We start from the raw sequence: 19,253 nt of genomic DNA on the forward strand, positions 1-19,253 counted from the left end.
AGTCCGGGTTGGTATTACGAACTGGGACTAAAGGTCTCTCACCCGGGACTAAAGCAACCCGATGTCCTCAATTAGTTCACACGTGAGGCCGAGGCATCTACACGGTGCATCTAGAGATGGGCGATCAAATTGTTAATTTCGTTCCATCTTGCAACAGTAACACATCAAATTGGCATGCACCCAGCCACACATCTCTGCTACCCAACTCTGAGATCCAAAAGTCATCTTGGCCCACGTGTCTATGCTGTCACCACTAGGTCCACTCTGCCATTAATTGGAAGCCACCACCCGAGTAAGCTGTAGATTAAGCAGCCATGGGAGACTTGACGTTCCACCTTCCTTTACAGGACGTTCTCGACTGTCACACTCGTGTGTGCAAGCGCGGTGATACAAACATGCAAGTTGATACCCCTCCCTTCTAAATTTAAATTCTGTCATTCTAATTTTCTTGTAGAATTAAAGTATATTAAGTTTGTCCAAACTCATATGATAAAATAATAATATTTATGATACCAAATAAGTATCACTAGATCCTTCATCAAGTATACCTATTTAGTGTCATAAATCTTTATAATCCTCTTTATAGTTTTAATCAAACTTGACATACTTCGACTCTCTAAAAAAGTTGGGAGTACATTATTAGTGATGAAGTAGCAAAGTAGCATAATGTCTGTTTTGGTTTGACTTCCTTGGTTGAGCCTTACCTTTGCTTCTTGTTTGACTCCACGCTGCACACTCAATGCAGTTGCCGAGTTGCACGGGATGGTTCATGGAACCCTAGGTGATGAACTGAGTAGGAGTAAATACAGTGAAGTGTCTATAAGTGGGCTTTATATTGAGGCCGGGTAAAGAGGAGAGTAGAGAGAAGAGGAGTGGGCTGAGCCAGCTTATGCATAGGAACGAAGAAACTTCAAGAGAAAAAAAAGTGAATCATAGATTAGCCAACTACTATATAAGTGGACAGTAAATAAATGTACATACAACAAACAGAGGGCCAATGCATATTATTTGCCTTGCTCTAATAAGCTCATGGATCGGTCCCATGTGTAAAAGTCGTATACTACCACAAAAATCATTTTTACAATAACCGCCTCCTATTTTTAGGCCTTGTTTAGTTCTAAAAAGTTTTCCCAAAAAGTGCTACAGTAGCCATCACATCGAATCTTGTGATACGTGCATGGAGTATTAAATGTAGACGAAAAAAAAACTAATTGCACAGTTTGGTTGGAAATCGCGAGACGAACGTTTTGAGCCTAATTAGTCCATGATTGACTATTAATTGCCAAATAAAAACGAAAGTGCTACAGTAGACAAATTCCCAAATTTCACCCAACTAAACAAGGCCTTAAGAGTCCAGCCTCTATAAATGTTTAATGCCCTGTAGCTTACAAACCGGCTCTTGAAATCAATTTCCTTTGGAAGTTAGCTTAATAAAAACCGTCTCTAAAAAATCTATGCATTTATTTACTACCATTTTTAGAAATTAATTTTCAGGGACGGCTGACTAAGTCAACTAACCTTGAAAATAGCTGCCAACCAAATAAATTCATAATTGTCTTAAATGATATCAGATGAAAAACAAAATCTATATTATAATAGTAGAGTTGGACAAGATCTCAAACATTGTAGTTGATAAATTCTTAATTATCTTAAGTGATATCAGTTGAAAAATTGAAAATATCAAAATTTTGAATTTAAAGTTTTTGAAGTTCTCAAACTACCTTGGGTGGAGACATGGCGTATACCAAAATTGGAGTGTGTCATTTGTTCTAAAACATTATAGTTGAACGATTTTGCATTTGATACTCTTTAGTAGCTAAAATTATCAATACAAGATTCATAAATGTTAATACAAAGAGGTAGCATCTTTGTTACAAGTGACTTCAGGGTGCGGTGTGCAGGAGAGATGCATGCGCAAGAGGTGACTGTAGCCCTTGGCACATTAAAATATTTTTTTATTTTTTTTTTAAAAAAAACAGGGTTGTTTTCAAACAACCTATGAAAAATTCTTGTTTCTACAATCATAGCATAGCTGCTGTTTCAAAAATTGTTCCTAAAAGTCGATTTTGTCTGTCTGAAGAATCATCTATGTGCCAGTAGCAGGAGCCCTTATTTAAGGGCTCTTGAAGGACTTGAGTCCCAAAAATTTAGCCAGCAAAAGTATAGTAGCCCAAAAATAAAAATATGAGCCCTAACTTGGGAGGGCTTTTACGTACTGCAGTAGCTCTAACAGAGTATCCTCTTGTTACTCTGATCCCTTCTTTCTCCGGCTTTCACCCATTGGTAGTACTGTGTTGATTTATATCTTCCACCAACCCATCCTGCTGGGCTTTCAAGACACGTTTTAAAAATGCATGTATGTTTGTGATATCTTTAGTTGAAATTTTTGCTTGAGTGTCCAGTGGTCAAAACGATATGGGAAAGGGTGGGGCTCTGGGTGAGTGCACCGTGCCTGCAACCGGCAAATTGGGAAGACGCAGATAATGTCAAGGAGTGGTTTCTTCAGATGATGAACAGACTACCGTCACCAATGAAGGAGAGGCTGAGATCACTGATCGTGTTGACCATCTGGGAAGTGTGGCGTGAAAGAAACAACAGAGTTTTCATGAAAGAATGCAGGCAAGTGCAGAAGATTATGGAATCCATTTATGATGAAGCCAATACGTGGGCACATGCAGGAAACAAAGGGCCGCAACTTATACTGCCGGGTAGAGCGACGTCCAGTCTCATGTAGTGGATCAGCCAGAAATGGCAAATGGCCTAGTTGTTCCTCCAACATATATAAATTAGTCCTAAGGCAAACCAGGGGTGGCTTGGACCTCACTTAGCTGAGCTCCGAGCATAAATGGGTGTTGGCGTAGCTTGTGCCAGAACTTTTACTGTAATTATTCTCTAATCTTATCGATGAAAGCTGGTAACGGATCTTTTGAAAAAGAATTTTTTGCTTGAGCTAGGTATGTCTGACGGAAAAATAAATCATATGTATGCTCATTGCTTCAAGCATTCTTATTATACACATGTTCTTTTTTTAATATGACAAATATAATACATTTATTACTTAAGTGAGTAATTAAGAAGAAGAATATGTGGAACATTAGACTGTCATATTTTTTATAGTAAATAATAAGTAGGTGATTTACATACAGATTCAGGGGTTTTTATGTTAATTTTAGTAACGATGGAGGTGGATAATCTATATAAAATTACAAATTTAGGGGGTTACTTTACAATATTTTCACAATGTCATACGCGCGGATATTTCCACGCAATTTCTCGTCCTTGGTACGTACTATAGAGCTTGCTTGGCAGCCTACTGTATATATTACTGCCTCCTCTCACAGTCACCGCCCCATCCCAGCCATCATCTTCTTCCCTTACTCATCCATGGCCAACCACTCCACATTGGAACCAAAAGCCTTGCTGTTTTCACTTAATTTGATTTGATCTCGCCCCTTACACACTGGGCTACCGCCTATCGGAAACCTCACCATTGGCCTTCTTCTCTGCCTCCACGGCCTCAGTCGAGCTGTAAAATCAGATCTCGGAATAAACCACGGCGGCAACTGTTCTGGCCACGCCAACGTCAGGTTCGTTTCTAGCATGGCCGTTTGTATTTTCTTGCATGCATGCATAGCTCTGCCTCCCTTTTGTCAACAACAGGTTCTCTGCTTGTTCGTGACGAGTAGGATCAATCAAACCACCCCAGAGATAACATCTGATTTGTGATTAGTTGAGAGACATATGAAACTGCAAAGTAGCTATTGTATCAGATTACGATATGTTCATTACGGCAACGAGTGCGTTATTATTGGACTCCTATGCCTCTGTCAAAAAAAAAAGGAATAATGCTATATTTGTTTTAGGGCCTCCCATTTTACATCAATTATTAGAAGTGTTGTACTGCATAAGTCGCATTAAATTTATGAATAATTAGCATCTGCATCACCGGCAAAAAAACATGCAATGCAGAGAATCAATACTTTAACACTACCGTCCCTGACTTTCGGTAGGAAACAATAATACACATTTTAAGAGGCTAGACGATATGAATTGTTCCATATGCATGGTTACCGAATGTGAGGTGCAACCACTCCAGTGCTCCCTTCGTCCCAAATTAGTTTCACTTCTAGAGTTTATTAAGTCGAACTATTTAAATTTAACTAGATTTATTGAAAAGAGCACCAAAACTTATGTCACCAAATTAGTATCACTAACTACATACCTCATGGAATATATATATATATATATATATATATATATATATATATATATATATATATATATATATTCATAATGTACGCATTTTGTGCTATAGATATTTTCACCCTCTTGTATAAACTTGGTCAAACTTATACCGTCTTAGGGTCATTCTAGGAATTGATTTATTTTAGGATGGACCGAGTTTATAGGCTATTGAACCTATAAATGACGGTTTGCTTTTGTTGCAGAAAAATAGCCATACAAGCTCACTGCCATGGTGTCTGTCCTTGATGTTTTGGCATCCTACATCCAACACATGTTGGTGAACATGGCTAAAGAAGAGGTGCATATACTACTAGGGGTCACCCGGGAGATTGACAAGATGGGAATCAAGCTTGGAGATCTCAAGAACTTCCTCACAGATGCTGATAGGAGGAACCTCACTGATCTAAGTGTGAAGGCATGGGTGGGAGAGCTTCGGGATGCCATGTATGATGCCACAAACATCCTGGATCTGTGCCAGCTCAAGGCCATGGAGCAAGGCCCATGCCGGGACATGGGATGCTTCAACCCATTGCTATTCTGCATGCGGACTCCCCTCCATGCCCATGATATTGGAAACCGCATCAAGAACCTTAACAAGAGGCTAGATGACATCAAGGCACGCAGCGCGTCATTCAACTTCATCAACCTTGGTTCCTATGAGGACGATGGAAGTAAGAAGGCATCATTTGGTTCAAGTACACGTGAGACATCGGGGGCTCTCGATGGATCAGGTTTGGTTGGTGAGAAGATTGAGGAGGACACAAAAAATCTAGTGGCGATGCTCACAAAAGAGTATCAAACACAACAAGAATATAACAGAATTATGGTTTTCGCCATTGTGGGAGTTGGAGGGATGGGCAAGACCACCCTTGCCCAAAAGATCTTTAATAATGACATAATACAACAAGATTTCACAAAGAAAATATGGTTGAGTGTCAACCAAGACTTTGATGAGATTGAGCTGTTGAGGAGAGCAATCTCTGAAGCTGGGGGATACCACCATATTGCCGGAAATGCAAAGGCACTGCAAGAGCGAGATCTAATGGAAGCCTTAAAGGGACATAGGACCTTATTGATAATGGATGATGTCTAATCAAGTGGTAGCAGACTTCCTCAATGCTGCCCTAGCTCATGGTAGCCGTGTCCTCATCACCACTAGGCATGACACTGTCGCACGAGGAATGATGGCAGAGGAACCCTACCACCATATCAATAAACTTGACCCTGGGGATGCATGGTTGCTTCTCAAGAAACAGGTCCATACAAGCTCACCCATTCTTTGAAAATTTCCTTTGGTTTTCATTCAGACGTCGTGCTTGTTAGCTGCATCACATTATATTTGGTGCACTCTTAAAAGTAAGGGCTCGATCTGCTACCACTTGCAGTATTCTTTTTATGTTGCAAAAATCCAGTATAATTAGTATATATTGCGATATTACAAATATAAAGCGTCAGTTGCCTGATAGTTTCATATCTTAGGGACCCCACACCAGTTATTCACAGTTTCATCAAGACACTCAAACAAGAACCTGTACAACAAGTCTACACCTTTTTTTTGTGGGAAAAGTGCACGGAATTTTCATGGTTTTGTAATGGAAATTTTGAGTGCCATTGCGTAACACTGACAATGAAGGCAATAAGAAATGGTAAATTCCCTAGAAAATTCAGTTTACAGACTTAGGAAACAATAATAAGTTCATTTTATGGTTTTTTATGAGGTATAATTAAGAAAACCTTACCTTTTTCTTAGTATGGACACCTTGCGCTCAAAAAGATCAGTGGAGAGCTTACAAACCTTCGTTGTGTTCGAGTAAAAAGTAGCATAGCAGCATAATAGAAAGTTCAAAAATTATATGACATTTTTTTGGTGCCATGCCTGCTAATCGCACGTACTACAAATATACTATAAAACAGAGTAGTGCCCTTGAGCCACATCCTAGCTAACTGATCTGAAAAACTGTTGCGAGCGGTGCTTGTGTTATGATAGGATACACTTTTTTATCATACATGGATTTTGGTAGTATGAGTGATATCGATAATGCATTGTGGATGGACTTCACTATAGTAGTGTGAACAATTGATTTTCAGTTGGGAACCACCTCTTGGTGTGGTGATGGATGTGTGATGATAAGATTCGACAAACCAAGTTCAAATAGGGACTTTGGTATGCCAGTATAGGGGCTTGAAAAGAATCCATCAAGGAAAAGGAAACTAGAAAAGAAAAGAAAAATAAAAAGGGACCTTAACCGGGACTAAAGGTGCCCGCCCCCGGGAGTGGCCTGGAGGCCCTTTTAGTCCTGGTGTCCCGGTTGGTGTTGCCGACCGAAACTAAAGGTCCCTTTAGTCCGGGCTGCCTATGCCCGGAGTAAAGGGTGAGAAACCGGGACTAAAGGGCTGTCCTAACTGGAACTATAGGCCCTTTGTGTACTAGTAAACAGTATGTGCATGCATGGGTAAAAATTACCGTGGAATTGGGAAAAATGATTCTTTTACCAAATTAGTTCCCAAAGTTTATAGCTATGTTACTCTAAAATAACTGTGGACCACTGATTTAATTATATTTGATTTAATATGCTCAAAAAGTGACTTATTTACATTTCCTTTAATATAGAACATTGAAAATTGGGGAAAATCAATGTACAAGATCTAACTTCACTAGGACGATCTAATGTGGAAAGTGCACGGCAGACATGAAAAATAAAAAAATGTGTATAACCATGATCTAAATATTCAGTGGACAGTTCAAGGGTTCATGTTAGATTGTACTTAGCTGAAAGGCATGCCCCGCCACTAAATATCCGTTGTGTATTTGATCTTGTTTTGTCTTTCCTCCAGATCGATGTAGCTAAAAATGAGTAGCATGTAGATTGTTAGATGTCTTTTCTATTTTGTTATGTGCACATGCATATATAAATGAAGAGGACCAAAAATTGTGTCCCACCAGAGCATTAAAAAATTGAGCTTGAAGTTCTATCTTGTTAGTGACAAAGGGGCAGTGCAATTTAATTATCATGCGCTTTGTATTAACCTGATCTCCACATTTGCCGTACTGGTGAAAAAATGAATGCTTATCTAATTAGTCTGATATGCTTGCAGGTAGTTAGAAGTGTAAATGATGAGCCCCAGCTTGAAATGCTAAAGGATATTGGAATGGGAATTATAGAAAAATGCGATGGTTTACCACTCGCGGTCAAAGTTATTGGAGGTCTGCTACGCCAGAAAAACATAAGGCCAGTCGACTGGGAAAATGTCTTAAAGGACTCTCTATGGTCAGTTTCTCAAATGCCTAAAGAGTTAAGCAATTCAATATATCTTAGCTATGATGACTTGGGTCCAGGCTTGAAACATTGTTTTTTGCATTACTCCCTCCTTCCTAAGGACACAATTTTTTTGGTTGGTGACATTGTTGGCATGTGGATCAGTGAAGGATTTCTTCATGGAACCTCACGTGACTTAGAGGAAATAGGAAAAGAGTACTATGACGAATTAATTCAGAGAAACCTTATTGAGCCAAATAAAAGGTACATTGATCATGTTGTTTGCAACATGCATGATGTTGTTCGCTCTTTTGCTCAGTATGTGGCAGGACATGAGGCACTAGTGGGTCACAATAGTGAAATTGGTATTATGTTGAATAAACTCAATTCACAAAAGTTGATTCGTTTATCCCTGCAAAACAAAGGATCAGAATCAAATGATTTAGAGTGGTGTTCTCTACAAGCACATACATCACTAAGAACACTGATATTGGTTGGGCATGTAAAGATAAAGCCTGGTGATTCATTGGGTCCCTTTTCAAGTCTTCGGACACTACATTTGGAGTCCATAAATAATTTTGATTTATTAGTTGAATCTTTGTATCAACTCAAACACTTGAGGTATTTATCAATAGAAAATAGTAACGCATCTAGCTTACCTGAGAATATTGGCAAGTTGAAGTTCTTGCAGTATATTAGCCTTTTTCGTTGTCAGAGTTTGGTTAAGCTTCCTAGTAGCATTGGAATGCTACAACACTTGAGGTTTCTTAAACTTAGCAGGACATCTATAAAAAGTATACCAGAGGGTTTTCGTGGTATAACCTCTTTGAGGAAATTACATGGGTTTCCAACCCACATGGATGGTGACCGGTGTAGTTTGCAAGATCTGGGTCCTCTTTGCCAGCTAACTGAGCTTGGTATAAGACTCATGGAGAATGTATCTTCTTCATCATTTGCTACAGAAGTCAGGCTTAGTGTAAAGGCATGCCTAAGAGAACTGGCACTAAGTTGCACCAGTAGACTTGGAGCTGATGGTCGGCTGGAAAAAGATAAAGAAGGCGACTCTGAGAAGAAGTTACAAATTGAGGAGGTTTTTAATGAGCTTTGCCCTCCATCTTCCTTAGAAAACCTTCACATCCATGGGTATTTTGGTCAGCGACTCCCAAGATGGATGATGTCGACAGAATCTATGCCCCTTGAGAGCTTGAGAATTCTGACAATGGATGACCTGGCCTGCTGCACCGAACTTCCTGATGGCCTGTGTCAGCTCCCATGGTTGGAGCTCCTACAGGTCGACAGGGCCCCAGCCATCAGGCGTCTTGGGCAAGAATTCGTGTGTTGCAAGCGTTCTCGGGTAGCTGCTGGGTTCTCTAGATTGCTCAAGCTAAATTTTATAGGAATGGTGGAATGGGAGGAGTGGGAGTGGGAGGAACAAGTGCATGCCATGCCTGTCTTGGAGTATCTTCAACTCAAGAGATGCAACTTGAGTCACGTTCCACGTGGCCTTGCCTTCCACACAAAGAATCTGAGGGAACTCCATGTAAATGACGTCAACTGCCTAAAATCTTTGGACCACTTTTCTCATGTTGTTCTGCTTGAAGCGTTCAGAAACACTGACCTGGAGAGGATTAGTTTTCTACCAAGCCTGAAGAATCTTGTCATCTGCAACTGCCCCAGAATGAAGGTATTGAAGGGTGTACCAGCTCTCCAGACACTCCTGCTGGAGGATTATGGCATGGAAACTCTACCAAGATATCTGAAGGATGTAAACCCAAGGCATTTGGAGCTGCACTGCACCTTATCGTTGCTCACATCGATTGCGGCAAGGAAATCAAGCCCTGAGTGGGACAAGCTGAAACATATCCAGCATGTCAAGGCCTATGCAGACGGTAATGGCAGGAAATGGTACGTGATGTACACAAGAGATCCTTTCCACTTTGAGACAAATATCAGTCGAGCTACCATTGGTCAAGGTAAAAATTAACTCAGCAGCTCCGTCTAAAATAACTTTTATTATCAGAGACTCTGTTCTTTTAGCTTCCTCCTGTTGAAAAAAAAAATCTCTCATCCTCAGGCTGCTTGGCACCTGCATTGTTTGCTTACTGTCAAACATGTCCGATCGAAGACGAAATGCTGGTAGGACGACGTGCGCATGCTGACAAACGCCTTCCCCTCTGTTCACGATTCAGGTAACTTTGCCCTCGCTAGTTAGTGCTTTCCGCTAAATTTCTTCACTCCATGTGCCGTTTCAAGTGATCCTCAAAGATCACTTGAAACAGCTACTCGTACATTGCTCTTTGTTTCATGCAGTAAACCAGAATTGATCAACGCGTGCAGGTGCAATTCTTATCGTCATGTGGTCGCCTGGTTGCGTGGGGCATGTCTGCACTGCAGTGAAGCCATGGGCGTCGCCTCCTTGTCAGAGCAGTGGATGGAAGCAGTCGGGTATGCAGCGTATATTGGTTATCAGACGACATATGGGCGGCTGCAACAGCAAAAGGAAACGTCATCACGAGTGTAGCTGAATATGGATTTGGGCTTTTGGGTGGTCGATCTGGGGTTGTACTACAACTAATTTTGCTGGTTGTGCCTACAGTATGTGTTCTTGATTGAGACCTGCGAGTCGCACTGTGCATCGGATGAGGACAAAAATACATCTCATTCTTTGATGTTCTTGAAACCTGATTAGCAGTGAAACAAACACACTAGCTAAATTTACCATGAGTCCAGGACTGCGTCTTTTTCTTCTGCATCATCAGCTTCTCTCGCGACAGACAGACACTACGTAAGAAAAGCTAATCACAGACGCGTGTCTTCATTCACTTCGCATACAAGGGTTCGACGCGTCAACACGCGTCTGGCCACCCTGATTATTTAGCAAAAATTGCCTATTTTAAAATAGCACTACCCAATCATGATGGTGATCCAGTCTGTGTAAGGGCATCTAAGGAATGGTATATACCACATACATATATCATCAGTTGACTTCTAAGTTCCAACGCCCTTTCACAGATCATTCCCAGCCAAGCAACGGCGTCATCTTCTTCTTCCATCTCCGGAGTCCGCCAATGAACATGCGATCATCGGTGTACAATAAACGGCCACGTGACACTCCATGACTCCAAGCAGGTCGTCCGGCGTCTCATTAAATTTCGCCCGCCAACAAGCATGACACTCGCATATGCCATACGTCGCCAGCGCGATGACAGCGCGCCAGCCGATCGATGAGTTGATTATGTATTTAGTTTACCATCGACGACCTTAGCTTCTTGTCCTTCGTTATATTCGGCATGGCAGGAAGAGAGTTGAACTTCCATGGAGGAATCTTTTTTTGTTTATTATCGCCCTCGGAGGCACGCAGGGCACAGGTAGATTAAACTAGGGAGGGCACAGTAGTTGAAGCTCCGACACCGTCTTTTCAATTCGCACTGCCAGATGATCCAATCGGTAAAGGCATCCAGGCATGACAGACTTGCAGAACCCAACGATCTCTGTGTCTGGATGATCCTCTCTGATAACCGAGTACAAATAACTGGTACCTAGCCTTTTTGGTAGGTTTTGTTTCTGAACTGACATTATTTTGGCAAACTCAACCTAAAAATATAAGATGGTTTTTAACTAGTATTTGATAAGTTATATACACACTACACAAAGTAATTATATTCAAGGTTTCTTCAAGATAGATTTTGGTCTAATCATTTATCTTCTCTCTCCTATTGTCCACATCTTATATCTCTTTCAAACTTAGTTTCTCGTATAGATATATTTATGGGCAGGCACTACTGGAAAGAGGGCCTTTGCCGAGTGTCAAAAATCGGGCACTCGGCAAAGAATTGCACTCGGCAAAAAAGGGCACTCGGCAAAGGACTTCTTTGCCGAGTGCCAGGCTCTCGGCAAAAGCGCGGCACTCGGCATAGGCTGCCCCGCGTAACGGTGTTTGGCCACGTCCTTCTTTGCCGAGTGCCTGCTGTTAGGCACTCGGCAAAGATTTTTTTTTTGGAAAATACTTTGCCGAGTGCCCCTGACACGGCGCTCGACAAAGATTCAATATTTTTTTTTGAAATGTCTTTGCCGAGTGCCCACTGATTCGGCACTCGGCAAAGAGAGGAATTAAAAAATTACTTTTTTTCTGAAATACCTTTGCCGAGTGCCCCTGTGAAGGCACTCGGCAAAGAGAAAATTTCTAAAAAAAAATTCAAAAACCCTCTTTGCCGAGCGCCTTATTTTTTTGTGCAGCCCTTTTTAAGTACTAGGAACTCCTCGTTAGAATTTGGGAATTTTTTGTGGCTTTTTGATATATTTAGTTACTTTATTTCGTTTACTTGAATTTTTTCGAAAAATATAAATTTGAACTGCACGTGGTACGAATAATGGAATTTAATGATTCGAAAAATGATAGTCATGTTACTGAGTGTAGTGTGAGGCCGTATCCAGGAACGGACCCAAAATTTCGGACATCTCGTTCACGAAACATGACCGCGAACTTGCGTGCGAAGTGTTTTTAAATTCTATAAAAAGCAAACGAAGTCCGAAAATCATGAAACTTGTTGAGATGTCGTGATATCGTATGTGGAGGCTATGATAAAAATTTCAGAAGATTTCGTGCACGTTGTCACATACGATGCTTACAAACCACAAACAGCGGAGTTGTTACGCCCGATACTGATGTACTCGACTATTATGGAAGAATTGAAGAAATCTACGAACTATCATTCTATGGTTCCAAACCTCTTACTCCTGTCATATTCAAATGCCACTGGTTTTATCCTGGAGTAACGAGACGGACCCCTAAGCTTGGGCCAGTCGAGATTCGACAGGATTCCGTCTATCCAGGAAAAGATGTCTACATTGTGGCTCAACAGGCCGTCCAGGTTTATTATATGTCATACGCGTGCAAAGACACCGAGCATCTTAAGGGTTGGTCTATTGTGCACAAGGTATCGCCACACGATAAACTACTTGTCCCAAACGATGAAGATTACAACTTCAACCCAAACACATATGATGGAGAGTTCTGTCAAGAAGAGGGGCTTCAAGGGAGGTTTGACATAGACTTAACCGAAGAGATAGGAATGGAAGTAGACAATGAAAGGGATGATGACGAGGATGCTGGAGACGAGGTGCGAAATCTGAAGGACATACAAATGCTTGAGCGATTACGTTTAGGCAATGACAATGAAGACAACATTCCTCCTTCAGATAGTGTTGATGAGTTGGACAATGTTGATAGTGATGACGAGACATATGATCCAGCTAATCTCAATCATAAAGATTATTTCTAATACATGTAATACTATGTTTTTTGTAATTATGTTTTGTTCATTTTTGCATATGTTTCTAATACATGTATTACTATGTTTTTTGTAATTATGTTTTGTTCATTTTTGCACCTATTTCTAATTACGTCTTGTTTTTCTTTTTTATTGCAGGTGATTGAACAAAGATGGCGGGGTGACCGTCATAGGTCCGTGAACTCGATTTACCAAAGACCACGCCGGCTGCAGGAGGAGGCGGAGGGGGCGGCGGAGGGATCGGACAGGAGGAGGAGGAGGACCGCCAGCCGTAGGAGGGGGTCGTCTCCTCCCACGCCGCGTGAGGAGGAGCTGGAGGAGGAGGTGGCGCCCGTGGACGAGTTGGACGAGGAGCTAGTTCGGCAGACGAACGAGGAGGAGGGGCCGCACGAGGACGATGAGTTAGAGGCGGCAGGCACGGGTTCCGCTTCCTCCGACTCCTCTTCGAGTGTCTACTTGCGAGGTCCCGTGAGCCTTCCACAGGTTCCGCTTCCTCACCAACGCCCAGTGATTCGCCCCGAAGGGCAAAAGTAAGTAACTTTATATGTTATCACCACTACTTCATATGATATGATGAAAAAAAACTAATAATTTTTCTTAATCACTTGTGCAGGAACTGGGTGGTTGTGTCGGGTGGTAGCGCACGGCTAGTCAACGGCATCCTGGGTCTTCTATGCAGGCAACACTTCCCCGGCATTGTCACGTACGCATCGAAGACGGAGCTGGCCTACTCATTTGACCACTACGCCGTCGCCCTCGATGCGGAGTACCCCAACAAGGCGGTGCGGGTGAAGGCAGAGTTTTGGGTAAGTCTCCCTCGCACAATATTGCTCAATACGTCGCATTCATTGAACTTTTCTTGAAATAATGAATGGATAAATCGCTTTTGTATGCAGACTTATTACAGATGCAAGGAGGGATTTGAGGCCAGGGCGGAGCAAGTGACTACCAAAGCCTGTAAAAAACTCATCACCGACATGCATCACGAGATGCGCATCCAGGCCATCGTAACCTACTACGGGTCGAAGCTTGGGGAGAGGAAAACTAAGAAAGACGCAAGAGAGATGCAGCTGACCCGGGAGCAGTACCTTGAGGTAAATGAAGAACATCAATATTGATTCGTTTTGACATTAAGTTGGTTTAATTTGATCTTCTTATATGTCCAATACTTGACGTGTAGATGATTCCCTGGTGGTGCCAAGCGTACCCGAGTGCTGGGCGATGATGGTGGAGAGGTGGTTCACGGAGGAGTACCTCAAGATGCACAGGAATGCCTGGGACCGTCGTTTGCAGATGCAAGGTCCAGCACACCATCAAGGCAGCCATAGCCTCGCCGGATACAAATAAGCATGTGTACGCGAATTCATTTATCTATTGTGACGCTCAGTTCTGCCTGATTTCTAATCATCGTGCTGTCTTTCTCGCAGTTGGCGTCACATAGTGGCCAGGCTTGCTCGGACTTCCAGGCATGGTGTATGGCCCACAAGGGCAAGGCGACGTCGACGTCTCCTTCAACCTGGAGGACCCGCCCGAGGCATACACGAACCCGAGCATCCACTCCCGCATCAGTGAGTACACTGAGGTGGCGAGGTCGCTCCATGGGCCAAACCACGATCCGAGCACCCAGGACTTCGATGGAGAGGCCATCATGAGGGCGGGGCAAGGCAAGAAGCATGGGTGGAAAACCATTTTTCCAGCTTTGCCGAGTGCCATGACCATGGTACTCGGCAAAGAATTTTTTTTTTAAAAAAAATTCAAACTTTGCCGAGTGCCGGCCAGAGGGCACTCGGCAAAGAATTTTTTTTAAAAAAAATTCAAACTTTTCCGAGCGCCGGCCAAGGGGCACTCGGCAAAGAATTTTTAGAAAAAAAACATCTTTGCCGAGGGCCGGATAGAGGACACTCGGCAAAGAATTTTTTTTTAAAAAAATTTAAAAATCTTTGCCGAGTGCCTGCAGGGTTGGCACTCGGCAAAGCGACCGTCAACGGGGCCGGCGCCGTGACGGTCGCTTTTCTTTGCCGAGTGCCCCTGGGGCTCTTGGCAAAGAGGACTTTGCCGATCAATTTTTTGCCGTGTGTTCTTTGCCGAGTGCCTCAGGCACTCGACAAAGAACCTGAATCCAGTAGTGAGGGCCACCGCAGGCCACAGTATAAAAAAAAGGTTTTGGGAGAAAATAGTGACACAAGAACCAGATAAATGTCAGCCGCTATTAATCATTTATACTAGCAAGCACCTACGGCCATTGTCTCTACAAATCATCAATTTATAGAGGCAGTAGCCGCGCCTTTGTGAATCAATTAAGATAGGTGACCAACTTCAACAGAAGCCCACAAACCAAGGCCCCTACTTTAGATTCGTGGGGTCCCCTTACTTTTGATGGTCTGGTTTTTTTTACATATAATCCAATAGAAGCCCTCAACTCCATCAGCCTGTTCGTTTGGCTGTGGCTTGTCGTAAACGATCGTAAATTTCCAGCCGGAACAGTATTTTTCTCTCACACAAATCAGCCAACAGTACTTCTTCACGAATTAGCAACGATACGAACCGATCAACCGAATGGGCTGCATTTCTGTAGACATACATGATCCACTACCCATACATAGCCTTGTCGGGGGAGATTTTTTTTTTAATTTTAACACTTTTTTTAACTAATTTTAAATCTAACACTGTTTGTTTTTTATTTCCAAATCTAACACTTTTGGCCGCGCCTATTGCCATGGCGCGGCGAAATGCCTGTGTCGCGCCATGCATAGTGGCGCGGCGAGAGGGCTGACGTGGCGACGACCGGGACGCTAACCGGTGACGTGGCAGGGTCTGCCACGCCACCGATCCATCATGGCGCGGTAGAGAAGAACAGAGAGCGGCCGCTGGGATCAATGCGACGTGATGGGTGCGGCAGACACGGCCGCGAGGCGGACTACGGACTGCGGCGTGCGGCTGCTGCATGCGCCCCCCTACCTCGGGACGCGTGGCTGGGTTTGCGGGGTAAGCTGTCCTCACACTATGAATCTATGACTGGCTGGCTGGCTGGGCTCACGGCACATAGCAACAGGTTCACGATACAGAGCACAGTGTTCAATGTAAAGCTCATCTCCAACCTTGCAACTGATAGCCAGCAGGCGCCGTTCCACAAACCACGCCGGCACTTGGTCCAACGTACTTCCAGTTCCATCCAGCCATCTCTCAACAGGTACGTTGTTCCCATGACGCAGTATTTCTCTACATTTAATTTTACATGCCTAGCTAGCTCTGCGTCCGAACTTGTGTACTCGTTTATATATACTATTATACATACATGAATCGCAAATCTAACAATTCGGCATCTCTATCATAAATGCAACAACTAGCCCGTCCCGGCCAGGCATTTTGCTCTACTCCCACAAGACCACAACAGACCAAGGAACTGCAGGACACAGAGCATTATCTGCCCCCGCTGCAAATCAAGGTGCAGATGCCACAACAGACCAAACCCTTCACCACGAATGGCCGCCCAACCAACCTTCAACGCGCCTTTCACCTCACCTACAGTCCACAGAACCATAGATTCAAAATCTTCACTATCCGAAGGAATACAAAGCTCACCTTGGCCCCCATCTTACAAACCCATCACCCTGCCCAAGTTTAACGGAAGGTCAGACTCGCGCCAATTCATCATGAGTTTTGAGGCAGCCATAGCCTCCGTAGGGGGGAATGACACTGTCCTAGCCAAGTCATTCGTTATTGCAGCCGAAGGTGATGCATTGGCATGGTACTCTATGCTGAGACCAAGTTCGGTATACTCATGGGAGGACCTCCGCAACAAGATCATAGCCAACTTCAAAGGGTTCAGCACGGAATCCTTAACCTCAATGGACCTCTTCCAGTGCAAGCAAAATCAAGGTGAGGCCCTGAGGGATTATTTTCAAACATTCGTGTAGCTCAAAGCGAAGGCACCAAACGTCCCAGAAGATGTGGCAATCGAAGCAGCAATTAAAGGTCTCCGTATTGGAGCCTTCGTTGCTCATCTGGCCCGGGAGAAGCCAAATACCACTAGTAGAGAAACGAGCTGTACTCCCGGTTCTTAACCCCCTTCAGTCCCGGTTTCCCAACCGGGAGCACGAATCCGGGACTAAAGGGCCCCTACTTTAGTCCCGGTTTCTCACCCGGGACTAAAGATCCACCTTTAGTCCCGGTTGGTAATACCAACCGGGGCTAAAGAGGTCTCCCGGCCTGGCCATGTGGGCCGGCCCTTTAGTCGTATTACCAACCGGGACAAAGGTTTTCTTTTCTTTTCTTTCTATTTTCTTTTTCTTCTTTTTTCTATTTTCAATTGATGATTCGTTCGCATTCTACACTGCTAGCGGGACTTTCAATTTTCGTTCGCATTCTACGCTGCTACCGGGACTTTCAATATTTTTTCTTTTTTTTGTTTCTATTTTCAATTGATGATTCGTTTTGGCTTTCGAATACGCATTCTATGCTGCTAGAATATACGTATTCTACATGTTTATAATGTTTAGTCAAGGATGCAGCGGTACGATCTTATAGAACAGATCCTATTCAAGTAAGATCGTGGTGCATGGCTCCAGAGCTGAGCTTTTGAGTTAGCTTTCACTCTTCTGAGCAAGCGAGGTGGTGCTAATAGGTGGGACTGGTCAGCAATTCCAGCATATTGCGTACTGGGCCGCTCCATTCTGGTATATGATCTCTCCTATGTGTGGGCTTCAGGTTGAGCTGGCCCATCGAGGCTCCTGTAAACGCCCGGGACTAAAAGACCTTTAGTCCCGGCTGATAATACCAGCCGGGACTAACCTCCGGCTCGTAATACCAGCCGGGACTAATTGCAACAAATGCACGGCAAGTAAAGCACGGCAACAAGTAAAGCACGGCAACAAGTAAAGCACGACAAGTAAAGCACGGCAACAAGTAGAGCCGGGACTAATTGATACATATTGCTACTTCCTAGTACAAGTAAAGCACGGCAAGTAAAGCACGGCAAGTAAAGCACGGCAACAAGTAGAGCCGGGACTAATTGATACATATTGCTACTTCCTAGTACAAGTAAAGCACGGCAACCGGGACTTAAAGCACGGCAACCGGGACTAATTGATGCATTCATTATAATGAATCATGCAGGGCTGCCTGTTACCCTGTCAGTGTCAACCGGGACTAATTGTAAAGCACGGCAACCGGGACTAATTGATACCCTGTCAGTGTCAGCTTAAAAGCTGCCTGTTACAGTTTCAAGCTTTAGTCCCGGTTGGAGACAGCAACCGGGACTAAAGGTCCTTTCTAGTCCCGGACGGAGCCTCCAGCTAGGAGTAGACTTTTACTCCCGGTTGGAGGGACCAACCGGGAGTAAAAGTTAACCTTTAGTCCCGGTTGGTAGCTCCAACCGGGACTAAAGGTCCCCTGCAGCAAAAGTCTGCCGCAGTAGCCGTTGGGTAGGGACCTTTAGTCCCAATTGGACCTACAAACCGGGACTAAAGGTCTCTCTAGTCCCGGACGCAAAATATACCAGGACTAAAGCCAAATTTCGAGCTGGATCAAAGGTCGTTTCTCTACTAGTGTACCATAGAAGAACTATACAGTGAGTTTGAGAAGTATTTAAAGTCAGACAACGACCTTTGTAGAAGGCTAGAGGAGCAAAATATGAACAAACAGTACCAAGGGAACAACAGGAATGGACAAAGGGGCAACAGAAGCCAAGGCAAGTCAAAGCCCCACCAACCGTCAGATCAACAAGTTTTCAACATAGAGCAGCAAGGGAATAGCCAGCAAGGGCAACAGACGCCGGAGGTAGCCCCAAACAAAGCACCACAAAAGCAGTACTAAGGCAAGAAATACAATCAAAGGAAGAATTAGAACAAAAACCAAGAACCAAGACAGCGAAGGCAATATTGTTTCTTTCATGGAGAGAACAAATGGCATATCACCAGAGATTGCCCACATGCGAAGGAAACTCAGGAGAGAATAAAAAACAGGGCAAATCCTCAACCTCCGCCACAACAACCCGCCAGAGAGGTCAACTACACCTTCGCTACGCCTTCGCGGCAGCCATATTGCCCAATCTACCCAAGTCTTAACTCCAATTAAATTCACCCATCAACCTTAGCAGCCGCATACTACCCCAACTTCCTACCTAAATAGTGACCAAGCACCCAACAGCAAGGGCAGGCAAGTAATCAGCGAGCAGAAGCCAACCTTACCTATATAAATCCAAAGCCTCCGCACATAACATTCATAAAGACAAGCCAGCTAGCTCAAGCGCACAATAGACAACTCGAAGCACTACCTCTGCCACCACCTCCATCACAGCTACACACCCCAAAAAATGAGCCCAACCCAGAAAACCAGATCAATCCACATACACCATTACCCATCAACGACATGATACTGCCGATAGCCGGTGGCTCTTCAATGGAATTCCAAACAAAGAAGCAGAAGAAACATCACCTCAGGCTCGTTAACAACATAGCAG

At 43.6% G+C, this 19,253-nt stretch overlaps 1 protein-coding gene across 1 annotated transcript; it reads left to right on the plus strand.

Annotated features, from left to right (window-relative positions):
* The first annotated feature begins 3,409 nt into the window (after positions 1-3,409).
* Positions 3,410-10,141, plus strand: LOC136489888 (putative disease resistance protein RGA4). Its single transcript, XM_066486398.1, is given in 6 exon segments — positions 3,410-3,587; positions 4,449-5,346; positions 5,348-5,501; positions 7,342-9,475; positions 9,577-9,691; positions 9,840-10,141. Coding segments are annotated over 5 exon segments (3,459 nt in total). The 5' UTR covers positions 3,410-3,587; positions 4,449-4,474; the 3' UTR covers positions 10,024-10,141.
* Positions 10,142-19,253: the final 9,112 nt, after the last annotated feature.

This window comes from Miscanthus floridulus, chromosome 10, assembly GCF_019320115.1.
Source record: "Miscanthus floridulus cultivar M001 chromosome 10, ASM1932011v1, whole genome shotgun sequence".
NCBI classification, from domain to species: Eukaryota; Viridiplantae; Streptophyta; class Magnoliopsida; order Poales; family Poaceae; genus Miscanthus; species Miscanthus floridulus.